The sequence below is a fragment of the Mobula birostris genome, chromosome 2 (genome assembly GCF_030028105.1).
Source record: "Mobula birostris isolate sMobBir1 chromosome 2, sMobBir1.hap1, whole genome shotgun sequence".
Classification (NCBI taxonomy): domain Eukaryota; kingdom Metazoa; phylum Chordata; class Chondrichthyes; order Myliobatiformes; family Myliobatidae; genus Mobula; species Mobula birostris.
Genome location: NC_092371.1, coordinates 68,532,954 through 68,557,587, shown reverse-complemented (window position 1 = coordinate 68,557,587; position 24,634 = coordinate 68,532,954). Strand labels below are relative to the sequence as shown.

The 24,634-nt window shown below is 43.5% G+C and overlaps 1 protein-coding gene across 3 annotated transcripts in view; it reads right to left on the bottom strand.

The window, feature by feature from the left end:
- Positions 1-24,634, bottom strand: part of lama5 (laminin, alpha 5) — a 374,262-nt gene that overhangs the window by 93,356 nt on the left and 256,272 nt on the right. For all 3 annotated transcript variants that reach the window (XM_072242339.1, XM_072242347.1, XM_072242358.1), the window contains 8 exons: positions 20,471-20,586; positions 17,679-17,890; positions 13,335-13,539; positions 6,207-6,351; positions 3,714-3,854; positions 1,692-1,853; positions 834-938; positions 566-649 (listed from right to left, as the gene is read on the bottom strand). In XM_072242339.1, coding sequence (XP_072098440.1) covers positions 566-649; positions 834-938; positions 1,692-1,853; positions 3,714-3,854; positions 6,207-6,351; positions 13,335-13,539; positions 17,679-17,890; positions 20,471-20,586 — 1,170 coding nt within the window. The remainder of the gene's footprint in view (positions 1-565; positions 650-833; positions 939-1,691; positions 1,854-3,713; positions 3,855-6,206; positions 6,352-13,334; positions 13,540-17,678; positions 17,891-20,470; positions 20,587-24,634) is intronic.

Genomic DNA, 24,634 nt, shown 5'->3' with positions numbered 1-24,634 from the left:
GCCAAGTTCTTATGAATAGTTAAGGCAGAGGTTGATAAATTCTTGATTGGTCAGGGCATGAAGGGATATGGGGAGAAGGCAAGAGATTGAGGGCGAGAGGAAAAATGAATCAGCCATAATGAAATGGTGGAACAGACTCAATGGGCCAAACGGACTAATTCTGTTCCTATATCTTATAGCCCTATGATTGGATTGATCTTGGAGTAGGTTAAAAGGTTGGCAAAATATTGTGGATTGTGCTTTAATGTTCTATGTTTGATAAGACTATCAGAGCAGGTTGTACTTGCCTTCACAATGATTGCATTAGATCGATACACCGAGCTCAAGTGCAACCAACCAGCATTTAGTGCGTAAACAGCCAAGACTAATCTCTCTGCCTCTCTTTTCTTTTTAAATTTCAAGCCTGAAATGAATGGTAATTGTAACAGTCCTGTCCCGTGTGTTTCTTTGGGTGCTGTGAACTTGCTTGGTACATGAAACACACAGAACCAATCGACACTCAGCACTGTTGTAACTGCAGTCTTGCAAGTTGTTGATGCACATAATGAATTAATCAATTGCAAACCTCCACCAGCTGAAGCTGGTTCTCATGAAGCTGCCCGGGTGCAGGATACTCCTTGGCTACATACATTATGGTCATTTGGTTTCCCTGAGGAATAAGAAGGAAATAAACAAATAAGAAGAAAAATCCCCAACTAGAAAGATCAGTTAACCATATCTGAATGACGTATAATTCAGAATTAAAAGATTTAGAATATTCCAAAAACTGTACACTCCAGACTCAGTTGCTTACAGAGAAGTCCACATGAGCTGAACCCTTACACAAATCTCACCTTCAGAATGACATCAGGGCGAACTTCGACCGGTAGTGAGATGATGTCACCGCGCAGAACTTCAGATCGAAGCTGATACTTCAAGTGCCCTCCGTACGAGGAAACCTTCAAAGGAGGAAAGGCTTTTGTTACATCTGACTGGAGATTTAAGGCACAAATTGAAGAACGGAAGTAGTAAAGATTTGAAAAGGTTTGCACAGCGCCAAGTTATTTTGTAGATAGGGAGGTACAACAGTCCCAAGATTTCATGCAGAAAATGATTGTTTACTCTGGGATAGGACAGGTCTGACGCCCAAGTTGTTTAGAATGTCTTATCTTATGATAAGATGCAACCTGTCCTCAAAATCTTGCACTGTATTGTTTACCATCAATGCTGATTTTCGCAATAGCTTTTACATTTTATTCTGCATTGTTATTGTTTTACCTTTTTCAGGGGTTCCCATCCTGGGGTTCATGGACCTCTCGGTTAATGGTAAGGATCCATGGCATTAAAAAGGTTGGGTATCCTTCCAGCTCAATGCATCATATAACGATTTGATCAGTATAAACAGAATGCAAGACAAGCTTTCCACTATATTTTGGTACGTATGACAATAATAAACCAATACTAATACCATCCTGGATCTCCGCACCCACCATCTGGACATTTAGGGATTAAATATAAATGCTGGCCTCCTGGTGACACCCACATGCTAAGAATGAGTGTGAACAGAAGCAATTCCTCAGTATAGAAGTTGAGCTAATGCAACATTACATTTGAAATGCAAATGTTAATATGCTATCATATCGATAGTTGGTTAGTCAAATCACCCTAGAAACTCCCGGTGATATGTGATTGGTCAAAGGTGATAAGTGTACCTGGTCTCCAAGATAGGACACTGGTGCTTGCCAATACAGTTCCTGGTAGATATCGGCCAGATCACGAAGGTTCACTTCAACTTCCCTCTTTTCAGAGTTGTGGGATACTGGCAATTCTTGGCGATCCCCACTCACCAGCTTCCATCCCTCCATATCCACTAACTGAAATCAAAAGCAGGACATGGTGAGAGGTTTCCCCAAACTGAAGTGGTTTAATTTTGATGTGTGTTGCTTGAATTTCCAGTATCTGCAGAATTCCTGTTGTTTGTGGTTTAATTTTGCAAGGAATACTTGCATTCTGCCATTGAGATGGCTCCGAATCACCCCTTTTGTGAAGGCGCTCAGTAGCTATCAACCATCTCAGAAACCATACAGAGTCAGTGTCATAGAGTTATGCAACATGGAAACAGGCCATTCTGCCCTCTGTATCCATGCAAGCCAATGAGCACCCATCCCTATTAATCCCAGCATCCACCTTCCACATCCAGCTGACTCAATGGGATAAGAGTATTATATTGAAATGAATAGAGAATAGAGACTAACCAATGAAATCTAAGATTTGGGGTAAATGGTTCACCTGTAGATTGGCAATCAATAACCAGTATGCCAAATTTCATTTAGGTCTGGGCTAGTCCATCCCTGGAATTTATAAAGATCATCTGAATGCAGCAATTCACAATTAGGGTGTCCTGTGAAAACTGTTCACATTCTTCCTTCATTGACGCAGTTTTAAGAAATAGCACCTTCAAGCGTAACCTCACTGAATGGTGGCAGAGTCAGTTAGCAGAGGTCACAGATTTAAGATGTTCAGCATACGCACCAAGGTCCCATAAATATATGCTGGATTTCAAAAAAAAAACTCTCTGCAGGTGTTGTGATGTAAACTTTGGGACTTGATGAGGAAAATGTGTGGTCACGCATTTAGAATATCAAACAGGAAAGCAGATTTTTGTTTTACAACGGTGAATTATGTTGTTTGCTGATGGTATTGGACTAAATGGGATTGTGATTAGAGAGGAGGACGTGGAAAAGCTGTGTGGTCAGGATTATAGCGGAGAGAAAACAGTGTGGGAAAACTGAGGTTACACCTTTTACTGCACATAACGGGAAAGTGAAGTATTTGTTAAATGGTGGGAGGTTGAGCAGTACTGATGTTCAAAAGGACCTAGGTATGATTGCACAAAATTCTCTGAAGGCCAACAAGCAAACACTGTAAGTGTTCAGGGGGACAAATGATCCATCAGCCTTTATGATGAATAGAGTTGAACAGAAAAGAATGCATTTTCATAGACCTTGGCGGGATGGATCCTGGAGTTTTGGGTATAGTTTTTATCTTCTTACCAGAGAATGGATGTACCTGCTATAGAAGAGAGGAGTGAACATTGACTAGACTGGTTCCAGGAATGTCAGATGAATAGGTGAGGTCAATATACTCTAGTCCTTAGGCAAATGACAGGAAAATCTCATTGAAAATTACATGGAATGACATAGAAAGGAACACATGGAATGCCAATTTTTTAAAGTACAAAAATTCTATGTTCATACAGTTGGGTTGTTAGCCTGCATCTGGCCTTGCCCTGCCAGTGGAGAAGACCGGGGATGAACAGGTCAGTGTAGGAATGAGGAGGGAAGTTGAAATGGATGGCCACTAATGGGGCAGAGAGTAGAAATGCTATCCAGCTAGGAGTTCTGGATAGCCACTGCAGAGACTAAAATGTTCTGATTCAGAAAAAAATCCTGGCAGGTCAGTTAAGACTTGAAATGGAAAGCTAAGGGATATACTATCTGAATGGAGATACCCAAAGCTGAAATTCACACGTTTGGACAAGAAATACTAAATTCGAAAAGGAATTCTCACATTGTTCCTGGATCTTTGCCCTTAGTCTGTTGTTATTTGTTGTGTTTCAATATGGTACATCAGTGGCAACTGGCCTAACCCCTAAGAAATGACTTCAGTCAAACCGTGCAGTTGGAAGGAGAACGGGGGAGAATTTGACATCTCAAGGAAGATGGAAGACTTACTGCAGCCCTTCGCTTGTTAGAAATCTGGCAGCGGTCTGTAGCCCCAAAGCAGAAGCAGCTGGTGCAGCCTTTGGGATTGGTTGGATCCAAGTAAAAGGTTCCCAGGCGGCAGGTGTCACATCGATGGCCTTCCACGTTTTCCTAAAGAGACAAATCCAAGGAAGAAAACAGAGATTATCTAACTTGTCCCGATGGGCACAACCATTAACGTGGATCAAGGCAACAGCAGTCACCTGAGCTTCCAAAGGGTGGGAAGAGAATCTGCCAGATGTTCCCCCTTGTCATGTAACCTGGGGAATTCTATTCTGATTTTGAACATCTCCAAGAAGAACTTGGGTGGTGAGGGTTCTGCATTACCGCAGAGCCAAACAGTTGTCTTAAGGGAGTTCGATGGCACGGTGGCCCTTTGCTTATCCAACAGGGTAACAATTAGCGTGCCGGATGCCAAAGTAGTGTAGCAGTTAGCACAATGCCATTGCAGCTCAGGGAGCTGGCGTTCGGAGTTCAATTCCAGTGTCATCTGTAAGGAGTCTGTACGTTCTCCCTGTGGAATGCGTGAATTTTCTCCGGGTCCACCGGATTTCTTCCACAGTCCAAAGATGTACCGGTTAGTAGGTTAACTGGTCATTGTAAATTGTCCCGTGATTAGACCAGGGTTAAATCAGGAGTTGTTGGGTGGTGCGGCTCGAAGGACCTTTTCCGCGGCTGCATCTATAAATAAGTAAATGAAATTCTGCATTCTGATACAAACACTACTGACTCTACTGTTCATTACGTGTGCCTGATAGAAAGCTTAACATTGCCTCCACATCCAATTGAATGAACTTATTGACCACGCTAAGCTGAAGCGCAAGAATCGCTTAGTGAAACAGTTATATACAGTACAAGTTTCCATTTTTGCCTGAAAGGTGAGCTGCTATGAAGGAAGTGATCTGGTGAATTCACGCAGGGTTAAAAAGTGCACACCGAAGCAGAAAAGGTTAATCATGCATCACTGAAGATGGTTTGTCGTCTTCTCATTAACAAAGAGGACATCAGTTGTGTATACAAGTCGGATATATTAACATGCAGACTATGTGCAGCAAATCAGGATGAAGAAGCTGGCAAGTTTCATTCAGAACTGACAGGTCATTCACGTAGGTTTTTGACTTTAACCTTCTGAACTGCATATTGAACATGACGATCTCTGGGGCCTTCATCTGCCCTTTTCGTGGTGCTACTGTCAGAAAGTAGGTACAGAGCCTGAAGTCACACATCACCTGGATCAGGAACAGCTACTTTCCTACAACCATTAGGTTCTTGAAGAAAACTGCACAACCTTAACCTTACCTCAGCAACAGAACACCACAGACTGCCTCTTACACTACAAAGGACTTGTCCCTGATTGTGACCTCATTTTTCTACATTAAGCTCTTGATTTTTTGCACAGTCTTCATTCTTCTCTCTCACTATCTTATATAATTTATGTATAGTTTATATTCTGGGTGTTGTCTATAATGCTACGGCAAGCAAGTTCTTCATTGTACCTGTACCTGATTATATAATAGCAATAAAAATTACTGAACTTGATAGATATTCTTTCCTTTTAAAACTTTGTACTGAAAGAACAAGACTGTAAAATCTTCACTGCATTCTTTTTATTTTTGTTTATTTATTTATTGAGGTACAGTGTAGAATAGGCCCTTCTGGTCCTCTGAGCCATGCTGCCCAGCAATCCTCCGATTCAATCTGAGCCTAATCACGGGACAATTTACAATGATCCATGAACCTGCCAGCCGGTACGTCTTTGGACTGTGGGAGGAAACCGGAGCACCCGGAAGAATCTCAGGCGGTCACAGGGGGAACATACAAACACCTTACAGACGGCAGTGGGAATTGAACCTGGGTCACCTGTACCGCAGAGGGCTGTGAATCCTATAAAGAAAATACACAAATCTAATATGAGCCCCATTGAATGTCCCTCTTATGAATTCTATAGTAATAATGGTAGGGAGGTCAAGTGGTTAAGGCATTCGTCTAGTGATTTGAAGGTCGCTAGTTCGAGCCTTGGCTGAGGCAGCGTGTGTGTCCTTGAGCAAGGCACTTCATCACACATTGCTCTGCGATGACACCGGTGACAAGCTGTATGGGTCCTAATGCCCTTCCCTTGGACAACATCGGTGGCGTGGAGAAGAGAGACTTGCAGCATGGGCAACTGGTGGTCTTCCGTATAACCTTGCCCAGGCCTGCGCCCTGGAAACCATCCAAGGCGCAAATCCATGGTCTCATGAGACTAACGGATGCCTATATAATTTTACTTAATTCTGTCTTTGATGTCTTTCCAAACAACTTGAATGTACCTGATTGGTTCAATAAATTATTCAATACTTTCATGAACCAAGTTTAAATATGGGTAAAAGTACATTATACTGAATGTGATATTTTAAGATGGAAACCTATCAACTGATGTTTATTGTTAAAATGGAGCAGCTCTGCTTGGATAGATTGCCTAACCTTGCAATGGCATTGGCCGGTGAGTGAGTCACAGACGCTGGCTTCTGTTCCGTCTTCGTTACAGTCACATGGCATGCAGTCAGGGTAGTGGTAGTATCCAGGAGCACAGCGATCACATTGACGTCCAGCTACGTTAGGCTTGCACCTGAACAAGAGATCGAGCTAGGAATTAACAGGCATTAAGGAAAAGGCGTCCACAGATGGGGCAGGGCGGAATGTCCGATGGGGCAGGAGGGTGGGCAGTTTGTGAGATGGTGCAGTCCTTCTGCTACCCACGCTGGTCCTTTCCGCCCTCAGCATCCAGTTTGGATCTCTGGCGCTGAGAAGCAGCGGCATTAATTGCTGTACTATCACACTGTCTATTACCCTTATTACCTTTCAACCATCAGGCTTCTGAAAAAGCATGGATAACTTATTCACAGAAAAGCACAGCACAGAAACAGGCCCTTTGGCCCATCTACTCCATGTCAAAACTATGTTAGCTGCCTACTCTCATTGACCTGTACCGGGACCATAGCCCCCTATACCCTTACCATCCACGTACCTATCTGAACTTCGCTTAAACGTTGAAATCAAGCTCACGTGCACCACTTGCCTTGGCAGCTCGTTCCACACTTTCATGACCTTCTGAGTGAAGAAGTTTGCCCTGTTCCCCTTAAATCTTTCACCTTTCACCCTTAACCCATGACCTCTGGTCCCTTCCAACCTCAGTGGAAAAAGCCTGCTTAGATTTACCCTATTTATACCCCTCATAATTTGGTATACCTCTATCAAATCTCCTCTAAATCTTCTACAATCTAAGGAATAAAGTTCTAACCTATTCAATCTTTCCTTATAACTCAGGATCTCCAGACCCGGCGACATCCTTGTAAATTTTATCTGACTTCACTCACCTGAACACTGAACTGATTCCACAACCTATGGACTCACTTTCAAGGTCTCTACAACTCATGTTCTCAGTGTTATTTATTAATTCATTTATTTGTTTGTTTGTTTGTGTTGTTTGTGTATTTGCAGTTATTGTCTTCTTTTACACACTGGTTGTCAATCTTTGTGTGCAGTTTTTCACTGATTCTGTTGTATTCCTTTGTTCTACCGTGAATGCCTGCAAGAAAATGAATCTCAAGGTAGTATACAGTGACATATATTTACTAGCACAAAATTCAAAGTTCAAGGTAAAGTTTATTATTGGAGTACATACATGTCACCACATACAACTCTGAGATTCTGTTTCTACAGGCCAAACTTAACAAATCTATAAAACAGTAACTGTAAACTGTAAGCATCAGGAACTATTAACAGGAAACAATGGGCGCAAAGGCAGATTATAAATAAATGGGAATAATTAACAAGCATGAAAGAACAATATACCAGAGTCCTTAAAAGAGTGTAGCTATCCCCTTTTGTTCAAGAGCCTGATGGTTCGGGGTAGAAACTGTTCTTGAACCTGGTGGTGACAGTCCTGAGGCTCTTGCACATTCTACCTGATGGCAGCCATGAGAAAAGAGCATGGCCTGGGTGGTGAGGACTGTTTTATGATTGATGCTGCCTTTCTATGGCAATGTTTCATGTGCTGAATGGTTGGGAGGGTTTTACCCGTGATGTACTGGGCCAAATCCATTACCTTTTGTAGGGTTGTCTGCTCAGCTTTTACCACTGTACCATTGAGAGCATACTCACTAACTGTACCTCAGTGCAGTATGGCAATTGTCCCGTATCAGACCGCAAAGCACTCCAGCGTGTGGTGAAAACTGCTCAGCAGATTATCGGCACCCAATTGCCCACCATTGAGAACATCTACCATAAACGCTGCCTGGGCAGGGTGAAAAGCATTATTAGGGATGCATCTCACCCGAACCATGGACTTTTCACTTTCCTCCCATCCGCTAGGTGCTACAGGAGCCTCCGCTCCTGCATCAGCAGGCACAGGAAGAACTTCTTCCCTGAGGCTGTGACACTGCCGAACCTCTCATCACAGTGCTAAGCAGTATTGCGTCCATATTGTACTGTCTCAGTACTTTTATATTTGTGTGCTGTAGCACTTTTTAAATTCGCAGTTATTTTGGAAATAACACTATTCTTTGCATTTCTGGTCAGATGCTAAATGCATTTCATTGGCTTTGTATCTGTACTCGGCACAAAGACAATAAAGTTGAATCTAATCAAAGGCATTGGAGTTCCCAAACCAGGCTGTAATGCAGCCATCAGCACACTTTCCACCACACATCTACAGAAGTTTGCTAAGGCTTTCGGTGACATGCTGAACCTTTGTAAACTCCTGAGAAAGCAGAGGCGCTGTCATACTTTCTTCACATTAATATTCATATGATTGGTCCAGGATAGGTCCTCTGAGATAGTGACTGACCCTCCCCACCTCTGATTCTCCGATACTTTGATAAGACACTTATTTTGAACTTAGAGAAGCACATCGGGGGGGGGGGGCACACTGAAGAACAGGGATCAGTGCTGAAAAGTGGACTGTGAGATTGTGCAAGGTGTGATGCCTTGAATTTTTTTGTCAACTGACCACCATAAATGATAGGTTTCCAAGCAACGTCTGAACTGGTAACTTATCAACATTATATTAGATTCAACATGGTAAGCCAGTTGCACAATCACATCTGGTATGCAAATTTCCCATCATTCAGTCTTGATTCCCACATTTGATAAAATCTTTGTCAAGGAATAAAAAATGAAATTCTTTGTATGCAAGATGTGAAAATGTGATGTGAGCAAGAATATGTCTCTGAGTGAGCTAAGCTATCTTCTTCATTTGAAAGATCGTTTCCTTGAAATGTATCTCTATGAACACAGCCCTGGATAAATAATGGGCATTTCCATCCCTTTTCATGAATTGGAATCAACAGAAGCAAATTTCCAATTTCAGATGAAAATGCTCTCACAGTGTTGCTAAATACCAACTGACTGTTCCTATAGGCAAGTTACTCAATCTTACAAATCTAGCACAAATTAGATTCTTTTGTTTTAGAAGCAGTTGCTAACAGAAATACATATTTTATCTGTCACATTATCCCTGTATACAATTCTCGATTTGGATAAACAGCAAGTTCCTTTGTCACACCAGCACCTGTTTTCCAGCCAATGTGAATTTGTACATTGGTATTTGAATGCATACCCTCTCCTCCTGTTCCTACCATCAGGGAGGAGGTACAGCTTCCTCCCCTCTGCCAGTATATTTCTGAATGGTCAATGAACCCATGAACACTACCTCGTTATTCCTTCGTTTTTGCACTATTTATTGATTTTGTAATTTATGGTAATTTTGTCTTTGCACTTTGCTGCTGCTGAGAAACAACACATTTTTATTCCATTGTACTTCTTTGTTCTACTGTGAATGCCTGCAAGAAAATCAATCTCAACGTATTATATATTGATATATATGTACTTTGATAATAAATATACTTTGAACCTGCACAGTAGCACAGTGGTTAGCACAGCTCTTTACAGTACCAGCAATCCAGGTTCAAAAGTTTGTACGTTTTCCCTGTGACCACATGGCTTTCCTCTGGGTGATCTAGTTTTCTCTCATATTCCAAAGACGTACTGGTTGGTGGGCTAACTGGTTGGTGGGTTAATTGGTCATTGTAAATTGACCTGCGATTAGGCTTGGGTTAAATCGGGGGTGGCTGGGCAGCACAGCTCGAGGGCCGGAAGAGACGATTCTGCGCTGTATCTCAATAAATAATTAATTCCAATGGAAGACCCCTGTGTTCGAATGGTCTCTCTCTCTTTCTCCATGCTGTTGGAGAACGGTACGAATGTTCTGGGTCTCCGGTTTGTGGATCGGACCACAGTCGAATGGACTCTTTTGATTTTGTGTTTTTATATTCCGGTTTTTTTTGCTCATTCTTTCTTGTTGTTGTTTAAATTATTTGTTTTTCTTGCGATTGGGGGTTGATGTTCTTGTTGCAGTTTGCGCGATTTGTTTTTTTTGCACATGGGGGGGTTGATGCTCTTGTTGCCATTTGTGCAATTTGTTCTTTTTTTTGTGCCGGGGGGGGGTTGATGACTTTATTTGAATGGGCTCCATGGTTTTCTTTGTTTCGTGGCTGTCTGTGGGGAAGACGAATCTCAGGGTTGTATACTGCATACATACTTCGATAACAAATTTACTTTTGAGCTTTCAAAATAAACAATAAACCCGATTCTGATTATTATGGGATGGGAACTGAGAACTTCAGTTACATACTCCCACCACAGATGGCACTACATGACCCCAGGCTGGCATCCATCAGCTCCTGACCTGATTGCACAAGGAAACTCCATTGCTCCTAGGTACTCAACAATCTTGCTTCCTACATTAGATAAAAATTTACGCCAGGGAATAAAAAGAGTGAAATACTTTATAGGCAAGATGTAAAATGATGATGTGAGCACAAATGCACCCCTGACTGAGTTAAGCTGTTTTCTTCATTTGAAAGATCACTGCCTTGAAATTCTTTCCCTATGAACACAGACCTAGATAAATAATAGGCAACAGTTTGATCTCCTTTGATGAATGGAAATCATTGGAAGCGAATTTCAGAAGTAACTCAGAATGTGAAATGTGCTTGCAACAAATGGTCTGCTGGAGGAATTCAGTGGGTCGAGCAGCATCCAATGGGAGGAATAGTCATCACTGTTTTGAGTCAAAACTCCAGGATCAGTACAGGAAGAGACTACCAGGACAGTCCTGGCTGTGAATCGTGGGTAAGAAATGGAAGGGCAGGTTTGGAGCACCAACAGGTTAGAGGTTATGGAGGGGTGATGTCCTGATCTATGGAGATTTGTGGTAGTGTAGGTGATGGTGGCATAGTGTTCATTAGTGGGGTCATGGTCCATGGATTGGTATGAAAAGGCATCTGAGATATTGTGTTTAATGATAGCCTCCTGAAGACAGCGAATATTCCTTTTAAGATAAATGGAGAATCGTTTAGGAAGGATGTTGGAGTAGGTTTCTTACACAAAGTGTTAAGTGCCTGGAGAGTACTGGTGGGAGTTATAGTAGAGTTTGATACATTAGGGAAATTTCAGAGACTTAATTGGCACGTGGATGAAAGGAAAATGAAGGGTAATGAACTCTGTACAAGGAAGGGCTAGATTGATTATGGAGTAGTTAAGTGACACTGTATGTGTTGCACTGCTTTTAAAGAAAAGACAAAAAAGCATGGATGTAGGGTAAATCACATCTGTAAGACAACACGACATCAGGGCATAGCATATAGGAGCTGTGACATTGTGCTGCAGTAGTAAGGTCCCATTGCAAGTACTGTGCACAATCTTGATCACCTTCTTTAGGAACGAGTTGGCTAGACTGAGAAGAGCCCAGAGGTTCATGTGGTTGTATAGGGCAAGCTTAAAGTACAAAACTAGAGTACACAGATTTAGGGTGAGCGGAGAAAGGTTTAAAAGGGACTTGAGGGAGGACGTTGTCACCAGAGGAATGAGGGGCCAGACGAAGAAACAGGTGCAATAGTATAATTTAAGAGGTACTTGGAATCGGTACACGGAGGGGTACGGCTATGAGGATTGTAGGCCAAATTCAGGAAACTGGGTCCAGCTGGGTGTCACTGTGGTCCACATAAACTGGTTAAGCCAAAGGGCTTCATTCTGTGCTGTATTGCTCTATGACTTCCTCCATTAAAAGGGGAGGGGGGTGGGGGGGGGGACTGAGCTTTCCTCAGGCTGAGTGATCCCCTTAGCCTCATTTTCTGCTCTGTGCTCCACCAGGTGACAGTTTGTGCCCACGTCACAAAGCTACCACTTCCCTTCTGTTGACATGGTGACTGGAAAATGGGATGCTTCTTCTCCTTTCTGGTCCTGGTGAAGTTCTAAAATTTCAGCCATTGTCCGCTGTTTGTTCCTCTGTAAATGAATCATACTAATGATGCACAAAGTGACGGCTACTCTATGAGTTCCTCCTGCTCTCCTGAGTACAAAGGATTTAAGAATGTGGGTCAAGTAGGGTTATACATGTTTAGTCTTTCTGAATTGCACCTCCTGATGTTATCTCCCTGAGAGAAAACAAAAGCACGGCACATAAAAGGCCTTTGTGCATAGCTACTGTTCCAAAACACCAGCAGATACTGAATGCCTCGTGCACCAAATCAGACCAACTCTTGAGGTGACGGCAGCTTGCCAGTTCGTAACATTCAAGCCTCATGGAGTCATTGGGAATCCCCAGCAAAAACCACGGCAGATTTGCTGAACGGATCCAGGCCCTTGTTACTGGAATCAGCCTGATAAACATTTGCTGCCTTCTCTACGGGACCTATTTCCCAATGGCTGGCAGCACCTTCACAATGCTGCAAATAGATTGAATGTTCAAGGCCTGAAACTATTAATAAAATCCTTTATTCCCGCAAAGAACAATTCCACCTCAACCCAGATGTACGTGTTATTTCATTTGCTACCCGAGAGCGTGCAAAAAAAGTTAACATAAGCACACACCATGCCCCTTTGTATCTATTCCACGTGTACATTCATAACAAAACTTGTCCCTGTCATAGTTTGATTCCCTTTCACATAGCTTGCTGCTGAACACTACTGTAGCATGACACCCTGCCGTTTGATAACATCTGGCTGACTGAGGTAGATTAGTCAGGCCTCAGACAAAATCACCGAGATAATGAAGTTGCTATGGAATTTGACATAAAGCTGCTACATTGACACGAAGTGTTACTCGATAGTGTATTGAAGGCACCAACCAGCAGCTCCGGAAAACACATTCTCCCCCCTCTATTCCCCACTCTAACTTTTACCTCTTCTCACCTGCCTATTACTTCCCCTTGGGTCCCCTCCTCTTTCCCCTTCTCCAATGGTCCACTCTCCTCTTGCTCCAGATTCCTCCTTTTCCAGCTCCTGACCTTTCCCACCAACCTGGCTTTACCTATCACCTTCCAACAAGCCTTCTTCCCCATTCCACCCCCCCCCCCTGAGTTTTTTATTCTGGCATCCTCCCCCTTCCTTCTCAGTCTTGAAGAAGGGTCTCGGTCAGAAACGTTATCTATTTATTTCCATAGATGCTGCCTGACCTGCTGGGTTCCTCCAGCACTTTGTGGGTGTTACTTTGGAGTTCCAGTGTCTGCAGACTTTCTTGTGTTTATGATTTGCCACCAACTGGCTCACCTGCACTGCCCGCTCTCGGCGTTGCATCCTGGCCTGCTAGTGTCCTCGATCCCCGACTGAGAGCAGTTACACTCTTCACAGCCAATCAGTGGGTGGCAACCAAACGTCTGCGGCTCACAGGTGATACATTCCGGGCGGACGGTCCGAGGGGGGCATATACAGTGACCTGTGACCTCTTCACATAAGCGTTGGCCACAGTCACACGCTGAGAAAGGAACAAATGAAAATTAACAGGCTGGTTTCAACTGTTAGGGTAGTTAGGGGCAGTGTTGGACGTCCATTCTTATAGCCCTCCCATCCATGTAGTCACAGTCATAGTCATAGTCATACTTTATTGATCCTGGGGGAAATTGTACTTATCCAAACTTCAATTAAGAGTTGAGGTTGAACCCACATCCACCACCTCTGCTGGCAGTTCGTTCCACCCTCTAAATGAAGAAGTTGCTTCTCAGGTTCCTCTTAAATACTTCACCCTTAACCTACGACCTCTAGCTCTGGTCTCACTCAACCTCAGTGGAAAAAAGCCTGCTTGCATTACACTTTCTGAACACCTCATAACTTTGTATTCCTCTAACAATCTCCCTTCATTCTCCTATGGTCACCTCATCCTACTGTTAAAAACTGCAAGCCAATGCTGGAATTCTGAAGTTAAAAACAGTGAGTGCTAAAAATTCTCAGCAGGTCGGGTAATATCTGTGGAAAGAGAAGCAGTCAGTTTCAAGGTGGCGACTCTTCCTTGGATCAGCAATCTGAAATGTTAACTGGTTCTCTCTCGACAAGGTGCTTTCTGAGTCATAGAACATTACAGCACAGAAACAGTCCATTTGGCCTATCTGGTGCATGCCAAACCATTAACTTGCCTAGACCATAGCCCTCAATACCTCCAACATCCATCTAAAATTTCTCTTAAATGTTGAAATCGACACCACGGCCCTCCTCATCCACCACTTGTGCAGGCAGCTCATTCCACTCTCTGAGTGAAGCTCCCCATCATGTTCCCCTTAAACAGTTCACTTTGCACCCTTCACCATGACCTCTAATTGTCATCTCACCCAACCTCAGTGCAAAAAGCCTGCTTGCATTTACCCTGTCTATACCCCTCATAATTATGGGCACGTGGCCAAGTGGTTAAGGCATTGGAATAGCGATCTGAAGGTCGTGAGTTCGATACCCAGCCGAGGCAGCGTGCTGTGTCCTTGAGCAAGGCACTTATTAACCACACATTGCTCTGCGACGACACTGGTGCCCAGCTGTGTCGGCCCTTGTCCTTTCCTTGGACAACACTGGTGTCGTGGAGAGGGGAGACTTGCAGCATGGGCAACTGCAGGTCTTCCAGACAACCTTGCCCAGGCCTGCGCCCTGGAGAGTGAAGACTTTCCAGGCGCAGATCCATGGTCTCGCAAGACTAACAGATGCCTTAACCCCTCATAATTTTGTACACCTGTATCAAATCTCCCCTCAGTTTTATACGTTCTAGGGAATAACATCCTAACCTATTCAACCTTTCACTAGAACTCAGGTTCTCAAGTCCCAGCAACATCCTTTTAAATTTTCTCTGCATTCTTTTGAATGTATTTTCTGTAGGTAGGTGACCAAAACTGCACACAGTACACTAAATTAGGCCTCACCAATGAAATATACAATTTCAACTTAACATCCCAACTCCTGTATCAATACATTGACCTAAGAAAGGTAATGTGCCAAAAGTTTTCCTTATGACCCTATCTACCTGTGACGGAGCTGTAACTGAGCTGCTGAGTATGTTTATCATCCCTTGTGGTTAGCAAGGAGGAGATAACTAACCACACATTAAAGATAAGAATCCCAGGCAACACTGGAATTGACGGTATTGTGGCCAGTGAAGAAGGCTGTCTGAGGTTACAACAGGATAAAGGATCAACTGGGAAAGAGGGCTGGTGGAATTTAACTCAGTTAAGTGCAAAGTGATGCATTCTGGGGGAGTTAAACCAGAGCAGGACATAAGCAGTGAACGGCAGGGCCCTGGGCAGCGCGACTGAGCAGAAAGGCATTGGGTGAAACAAGCACTTAGAATGCTAGAAGTGGCATCATCAGCAAATGGATGGGTGAGGAAGGCACAAGATTGGCTTGCTTTCATTGGTCACGGCATCAAGTATACGAGTTGAGGCATCACATTACAGTTGCACAAGCCATTGATTAGGCTGCAATCTGTGTATTGTGCGCGCCTCTTGTCACCATGCTGTGGAAAGAATTTGATTACACTGAAGAAGGTGCAGAAAGAATTCACAAGACTGGGTTTGAGGGCTTGAGATACGAGGAAAGGCTTGGACTGTTTTTTTCCTGGAGCAAAGGAAGCTGAAAGGGGTCCTAAGAAAGGTTTATAAAATCATCAGGGACATAGATAGGATAGGAAATAACAATCTTTTTTCCCAGGATCATCATCATTTTGTGCGGTGTAGTCTGACGTGGACGATCATGGTCCTTCCATCACCATGACTGTTATTGGGAAATTTTTCTACTTAAGAGGTTTGCCATTGCCTTCTTCTGGGCAGTGTCTTTCTTTACAAGACGGGTGACCACAGCTATTATCAATACTCTTCAGCGACTCTCTGCCTGGCGTTGGTGGTCGCATAACCAGGACCTGTGATCTGCATCAGTAGCTGATCTACCACCTGCTCCCACGGCTTCACATGACCCTGATTTTGGGGTTGGGGGGAGCTAAGCAGGTGCTACACCTTGCCCATGGGTGACCTGCAGGAGCCAGCAGAGGGAAGGTGTGCCTTACACCTCCTTTGGTAGAGACGTATCTCCAACCTGCCATGCTTTTCCCAGGATAACGGGGTTCTTAAACTAAATAGGGTTAAGGTGAAAAAGAAAAAAAAAATTACACGGTACCTGAGAGGCATGTTTTTCACATGAAGGGTAGTGGTTATACGGAACAAACTGCCAAAAGAGGAGTTGAGGCAGGTAGAAACACAGAATGTAAAAAATGTTTGGATAGGAAAAGTTTTGAGGAATATAAAGCCAAAAACAGGCAAATGAGATAAGCCTAGATAAGAATCTCTGTGGGCAGGGCTAGTTAGGGCCGAAAGGCATATTTACACACTGTAGAATTCTATGTATTTATGAATCTACATGCAAACACGAAAATACTTCAATTGACTTTTTGCCACTGTGGTGGTTCTTTGAAACAATCCACATAGACTTGTGACCTCTCCCTTTCCTCATAGCCCTCCACTTTCCAGCCCCTTTTCCCCCACCCCCACCCCCACCAAAGTATATAACCGGTTTCCACTGATGTGTTACTATTAACTCTGCCTCACCATCCTCTCAAGAATTACCCTCCATTAACAAGGCACCTCAGGACTAATATTCCTGTTTAAACAGATACGTTAAACTGTAGGAAGTTAAACTTTGCATGTCCGGTAGCATTTATGGAGGGAAACAAACGGTTGGCCCTTATGAAAGGTCTCAGTTTGAAACATCAACTGTCGATTCCCCTTCATAGAGCCGTACAAAATACATTGTAAATATTTGTTTTACACAGACTGGAGTAGCACCACAATCTCATTGTCTTGAGCAATGACAATAAAGTTCTATTCTATTCTATAGATGTTGCCTGACCTGCTTAGTTCCTCAAGCATTTTGTGCATGGTTGCTCAAAATATCAGGCATTTGCTGAATGTCTTGTCTCTACAATGTAATGGCTTTAAGAGGGCATTTCCATTGTTTTTGTTACACCTCTGGGTTTCCTGTATAACAACACCCACTCCCTCACCATGCAAAACCATTATTTGCTGAATTCTCTACCCTGAAGCAAAGCAGCACCTTCGTAGTAAAATAATCTCCTGTAGGTGTTCTGCTGGATTCTCTACCCTGAAGCAAAGCAGAACCTTCGGAGTAAGGTAATCTCGTGTAGGCAGGATCTTGGAGTGCAAGGTGCTAAGGTCTTCTCTCCTTTCTGGCTACAGACTCCTAGCTTCAAGACAGCCAAGAATTCACTCTGTAAAATGTTACATCCACAAGCTTCTTCACAAAATCCTTGGGGAAAAGATATAATAGCTCTACCAATACACCACTATTGATTGAGGCCAATATTATTACAGACAATACATGAAATGCAACCTAACCAACAATTTGTACAACTGTAAAATGATGCCCCAGCTTGCATACATGATGTCTTGACCAGTGAAGGGAAACTCTCCGTATACTCTGTGTACATGTCCCTCTTCATTCCCAAATGACCATGTGCACAGTTATGATAATGTTGAAAGTTGCACCACAGAGCCAATATACTTCCACAATCAGCCTTGAATAGATAATGCATGGGTTAAATGAAAAGTTTAAAAAGAAATGGATGCTTACGTCTGCAGTTGGGGAATCCATAGTAGCCAATGGCACAACGGGAACAGTCACGGCCAATCACGTTTGGTCGACAGCTGCACTGTCCTCCATAGGGGTCACAGGAAGTGCTCAAGGCACCCGCTTCATGGCACAAACAAGGCAGGGCACCATTATTGTAAAAGGCGGACAGTGATACCATGGAGTCTTTGCAGAATTTTGAGGTGGTGACAGGGCTGGGAGAAATATAAACATCGACAGTTATATTTCCATATCGGCGTAAAGGGTAAAGAAGAATGAATACTTTAAGCGAAAAAGGATGACTTGAATATAAAAACGCAAACAACAGGAATTCTGCAGATGCTGGAAATTCAAGCAGCACACATAAAAGTTGCTGGTGAACGCAGCAGGCCAGGCAGCATCTCTAGGAAGAGGTACGGTCGACGTTTCAGGCCGAGACCCTTCGTCAGGACTAACTGAAGGAAGAGTGAGTTCAGTTAGTCCTGACGAAGGGTCTCGGCCTGAAACGTCGACTGCACCTCTTCCTAGAGATGCTGCCTGGCCTGCTGCGTTCACCAGCAACTTTTTTGTGTGTGACTTGAATATATCTGCTTTTTGCAACAACCCAAGAATCTAACACAGCAAATACACATTTCAAAACTTATGAGGTGATAAATTACATATTTTAGTTTGAGCATTATGGGAGGTTATTACTGATGTTACGGGCAGAGCAAACTTAGCAGAAGACACGGCCGTAGCTCTTCATAGATGACAGCGATGGAGTGGATGTTGTGGGTTTAAGGATGGAAGTTGGTTGATTGGAAGGAATGGTAGATGACAGAGGGAAGAGATGACCCGAGGATTGGAAAAGCGAAGAGAAGAAACTCAAACGATTGGGTCAAGACAATCAATCAATCAAATGTCAGTCAAAACAGTGACAGTGGGAAAAGCTCCTGAACTAGCTGAGGAATGCTGTGATATGGACAAGCCTTGTGTCAACACCAAAGATCATTAGTTTGAAGGGGGTTGCAGGATGGTGTGAAGGAAGGCCATTTTGAGAGTTTGAGAACAAGGATTCTGCTACTGAATTTGGTTGGCTTCTACACACTGGACAGAGACACCCCAGAGTTTGGATAGGCTGAGACTGAGGAAGTCAACAGTATATTGGAAATACGAGTCATGTCGCGGTGGCTTGCCGGGAGAGTAGGAAACATCAGGCAATCAGAATATGCATCAGAAAGGGTAAAATAAGGGCCTCATCTCCTCTTTCCATCACCCTGAATATTTACAAACAGCTAGTTATGGACCCACACACACACACACATTTACTTCCGAATATTACTTTAAATCCCTGTCAATATTGCAGTAATGATAATCATTGATGCTTAACCACTCAGGAGCTTAGATGTTTAGTGCTGTATCAGATGTGGCAAAGTTCAAAAGCTCAAAGTAAATTTACGTTGTACAATCAAAATATGTAAATGTCACCCTGAGATACATTTTCTTGGGAGCATTTACAGCAGAACAAAGAAATACAATAAAATCAATGAAAATCTACCAAGACTGACAACCAATGTACAAAAGAAAACAAACTGTGCAAATAACAAATAATAATAATTACTTAATTGCAAATAAATGTACTTCATTAGCGTTTGAAGAGATTTGGCATGTCAACAAATCTTCTATAGATGTGCCATGGAGAGCATTCTGACAGGCTGTATCACTGTCTGGTATGGGGGGTATTCAGGCTACTGCACAGAACCAAAAGAAGCTGCAGAGGGTTGGAAATCTAGTCAGCTCCATCTTGGGTATGAGCCTACAAAGTACCCAGGATATCTTCAGGGAGCGCTGTCTCAGAAAGGCAGCATCCATTATTAAGGACCTCCAGCACCCAGGGCATGCCCTTTTCTCACTGTTACCATCAGGTAGGAGGTACAGAAGCCTGAAGGCACACACTCAGTGATTCTGGAACAGCTTCTTCTCTTCTGCCATCCGATTACTAAATGGACATTGAACCCTTGGACGCTACCTCACTTTTTTTAAATATACAGAATTTCAGATTTTTTTTGCACTTTTTTAATCTATTCAATATATGTATACTGTAATTGATTTACTTATTTATTTATTACTATCATATTTATTTATTTTTCTCTTCTATATTATGTATTGCATTGAACTGCTGCTACTAAGTTAACAAATTTAATGTCACATGCTCGAGACAGACGTGAGACCACGGAAGAACACCTGGTGAAACTTCTGAAATGCCTGCTTCACTGCTGCTGCTACTGTGTGGTCCAGAATCTCCGGAGGGGAAGGTCCCGAGTCCTCGGCTTTGCTTGTTGCTCGGCAGCCGGGGCGGGGTCGAAGCACTCGGCAGAAGATGGTGCTCGGAGAGGCTGTGTTGGAGACTCGAAGTTTTCGGATGGACTCAGAGTCCACTGCGGTCGGGTGCTTCCAATAATACTGCATCGGCAAGTTTGTGGCACTTGGAGGGTCATGGCAGGGAGAGTTTCTCCCTTCTACCATCTGCTTGAGACGATGAGGCTATCGGGACTTAGAGACTATTTTTTTACTGTGCCCATGGTCTGTTCTTCTCAAATTATGGTATTGCTTTGCACTGTTGTAATTATATGTTATAATTATGTGGTTTTGTCAGTTTTAGTCTTGGTTCGTCCTGTGTTTCTTGTGATATCATTCTGGAGGAGCATTGTATCATTTTTTATTGCATGCATTTCTAAATGACAATAAATGAGGACTGAATGTCCTCATAATCTAAAACACTTTAATTTTCTATCAAAGTTTTAATAAAAACTTACTTGATGTAGAAACTGTTTGCTCCACAGGTGCTGATGAAATCATAAGATTTGTCCAATGGTTCTTCCACCAGATAGTTTGAATTGTAGCTAGCTTCTGGCACAATCAAAATGTAGGCCTGGAGAAGTATAAAAGGAGACCAGTTACAGAAGAACCAAGCCCCAATTTTTAATGTGCTTAGTAGGGTATATCATGGGAAAAAAACAGACCATGGAGAGCATTCTAAACTGCCTGCAACGTCATTTGGTACAGGGGCGGGGCGGGGTGGGCTACTGCACAGGATCAAAAGAAGCTGCACAAAGATGTGAACTGAGCCAGCTCCATCACGGGCATCGTAGTAACCTGGGCATCTTCAACGAGCGATGCCTCCATCGCCCAGGACATGCCCTCTTCTCATTGCCACCATCAGTGGCGACCAGTGGTGTGCCTCAGGGATCTGTTCTGTGACCCCTACTCTCCGTGATTTTTATAAATGACCTGGATGAGGAAGTGGAGGGTTGGGTTAGGAAATTTGTTGATGACACAAAGGTTGGGGGTGTTGTGGATAGTGTGGAGGGCTGTCAGAGGTTATAACGGGACATTGATAGGAGGCAAAACCGGGCTGAGAAGTGGCAGATGGAGTTCAACCCAGATAAGTGTGAGGTGGTTCATTTTGGTAGGTCAAATATGATGGCAGAATATGGCATTAATGGTAAGACCCTTGGCAGTGTGGAGGGTCAGAGTGATCTTGGGGTCCGAGTCTATAGGACACTCAAAGCTGCTACGCAGCTTGACTCTGTGGTTAAGAAAGCATACGGTGCATTGGCCTTCATCAACCGTGGGATTGAGTTTAGGAGCTGAGAGGTAATGTTGCAGCCTAATAGGACCCTGGTCAGAGCCCACTTGGAGTACTGTGACCAGTTCTGGTTGCCTCACTACAGGAGGGATGTGGAAACCACAGAAAGGGTGCAGAGGATATTTACAAGGATTAGATTATCAGATTAGCATGCTTTATGAGAATAAGTTGACCGAACTCGGCCTTTTCTCCTTGGAGAGACGGAGGATGAGAGGTGGCCTGACAGAGATAATGAGAGGCATTGATCGTGTGGCTAGTCAGAGGTTTTTTCCCAGGGCAGAAATGGCTAGCACGAGAGAACACAGTTTTAAGGTGCTTGGAAGTAGGTACAGAGGAGATGTCAGGGGTACGTTTTTTTACGCAGAGAGTGGTGAGTGCATGGAATGGGCTGCCGGTGGAGGTGGTGGAGGCGGAAACGATAGGGTCTTTTAAGAGATTCCTAGATGGATACATGGAGCTTAGACAGGTAGAGGGCTATGGGTCAGCCTAGGTAGTTCTATGGTAAGGACATGCTTGGCACAGCTTTGAGGGCTGAAGGACCTGTATTGTGCTGTAGGTTTCCTATGTTTCTATCATGAAGCAGGTACAGGAGCCTGAATGCGCACACTCAGGAAGAGCTTCTTCCCCTCAAACCTTTTAATTTAACTGTACATAATAAAATATTATATATATATAAAAACCCACATTGTATTGGACAGAATATGTAAAATCCTCATGGTGTCTTATTACAAGATAAGAGACCATGTCAACTCTGAACAACTCCATTCCTTCTCTGCATCTCGACCTCCCTCATATGCCCATCAATTCCACCCCCTGATTTTTTTGCCATTTATTTACACCATGGGGTAATTTATGGCAGCTAGTAATCCTACCAGTACATCTTTTGGCTAGGACAAGAAAGTGCAACATCTTGTTGAACAGCATGTCATCATGGGAAGAATGTACAAAATTCACACAGACAACGCAGTAGTGCGCCAGCGGCCTGGGTTCAATTCCCACGGCTGGCTGTGAGGAACTTACACATTCTGCCCAAGACCACATGGGTTTCTTCTGGGTGCTCCAGTTTCCTTGCACATTCCAAAGACATACAGGTTTATTGGTTAATTGGTCACATGGTGCAACTGGCCAATGTGGGCTTGATGGGCTGCAAGGGCCAGTTACTGTGTTGCATCTCTAAATAAATAAACCACCAGAGGTCAGAGTTGAACACGAGTTCCTTGAAGCTACAGGTTTCCCCCGCCATCCGAGGGTAGAGTGTTCCTATGAAATCATTCGTAAGCCGAAATGTCGTAAAGCGAAGAAACAATTACCATTTATTTATATGGGAAAATTTTGTGAGCGTTCGCAGACCCAAAAATAACCTACCAAATAATGCCAAATAACACATAAAACCTGAAATAACAGTAACATATAGTAAAAGCAGGAATGATATGCTAAATACACAGCCTCTATAAAGTAGAAATACTTTTCCACAATCATTTCTGAACTGTTATCCGTAGCAAAAATCTCGCGCAAGCATCGTCGGCAGAAAATCTCACCCAAGCGCTGTTGGCAAAAACACGGCGCAAGCGCTCTCCAGTAACCTGTAAGCTATGAAGTTGCCAAATCATATCAAATAACACGTAAAAATACACAGCCGACATAAAGTAGAAATAATGTATGTACAGTGTAGTATCACTTACTGGAATTGGGAAGACAGCACAGAGCACACTGATGATGGTGTGTTAGACTGAGTCGTCGCAGGTTAGCTGGTGCAGTGGCCCCCACTCTCCAGGCCACCGACCGATACATTGCCGCGAAGTACGCAGGGGTCCAAGCGGTAGCCGGGAGGCACACAGCACACCTTTAAGAAAAAAGCTAAAATAAACATGCTAATTAATTAGGTGCCGCCCGGCACGTAATTGTCGGCCCAGATCAGTGCCGATTTCCGACTGCGTCGTCTCTGATCTGGGCCAACATTTACGTGTGGGGTGGCATCTAATTAATTAACATGTTTATTTAGGCTTTTTTCTTAAAGATGTGCTTTGTGCCTCCCGGCTAACGCTGCATTCTCCGTGAATCGGTATCTGTCCGCGGCCTGGGTGCTGGGGTGGTGGGACACTGGGGTGTCATCTTGTCGTCTGTTTCCATTAGAGCAGGCAGCTCATCTTCTCCTATGACTGCCTGCCTCGATGTTGAAGGTCGGGGTTCGTTATCTGCTGTGGCTGATGTGGAAGGCTTGCTTGACTGCTGAGCCTCGCGCATTTTTCTATCATACAGCTCTTTGTAAGGACTCAAACCATCTTGCAAATATTCCCTAAACCTACGTACCCTTTCAAAATTAAAGTCGTACTTTATCATTACTCATTCGGTTTCTATTGTTATCCTTTCCTCTTCCAATTGCATCAGCTCTTCATCTATCAGTTCTTGGTCATGGGATGCCAAAACCTCCTCAACATCATCTTCGTCAACTTCCACAAGCCAAACTCACTTTGTCCTTGCTTCGTTCACCACGATCGAAATGCTTAATAATGTCTAGTTTTACGCTAAGTGTAACACCCTTACGAGCTCTTTTAGGCTTTTCCGATACCATAGAACTCACCTTGCAGATGACTGCTCACAGGCACGTGTTAAAGCAATGCCGTTCCGAATCCGGGGGACAGCGGCTGCTCGGGGCGCGCACTGCCTTTTATCGCACGTTGAATTTTTTTCGTAACAGTGAAAACACCTTCTGAAAGTGAAACCAGGGTACTAATGTAGGTCTTTCGTAACAGTGAGGTTTCGTAACAGTGAGGTTTCGTAAAGTGAACGTTTGAAAAGCGGGGGACACCTGTACTGTGTCACCCTGTTCAGCTGAATGAAAGCAAATATCAAAGGCAGAGTGCAATTCATGCAGATTCAGCACTGGCACTTCTGCTCCAAGATGTCTGTAATGCTCTTGAATTTTGTGATAAAGTATAATGGGGAAGTATTAACCCCTTATTGGAACTGCAGACACCAGAAACAAATCAATAACATGTGGCTCAATATTCCCACATCTTCCAACAGAATCCAAGAAAAATCCTGACAAAAAAAAGACTTGCAGTCAGCCCAGGATCGGTAAATGCTGCAGTGCCCTGCAGGGGATCAAGATTACTGAGGTCACCAGTAACTCCAGGTGCTGGAAGTCTCCATTTCAACAGATCAAATGTCGCCACTGAACACAGATCACAGAGAGCAGAGAGATCAGGGATTATACGTGCACATTTCAATTCGAATGCAGGGCAGGTTGAGAAAGTGATTAGAAAAGTGCACAGGGTTCTGGACTACAAAGTACAACATCAAGTCAGTTGTGATGAAAGTTATAAAAGAT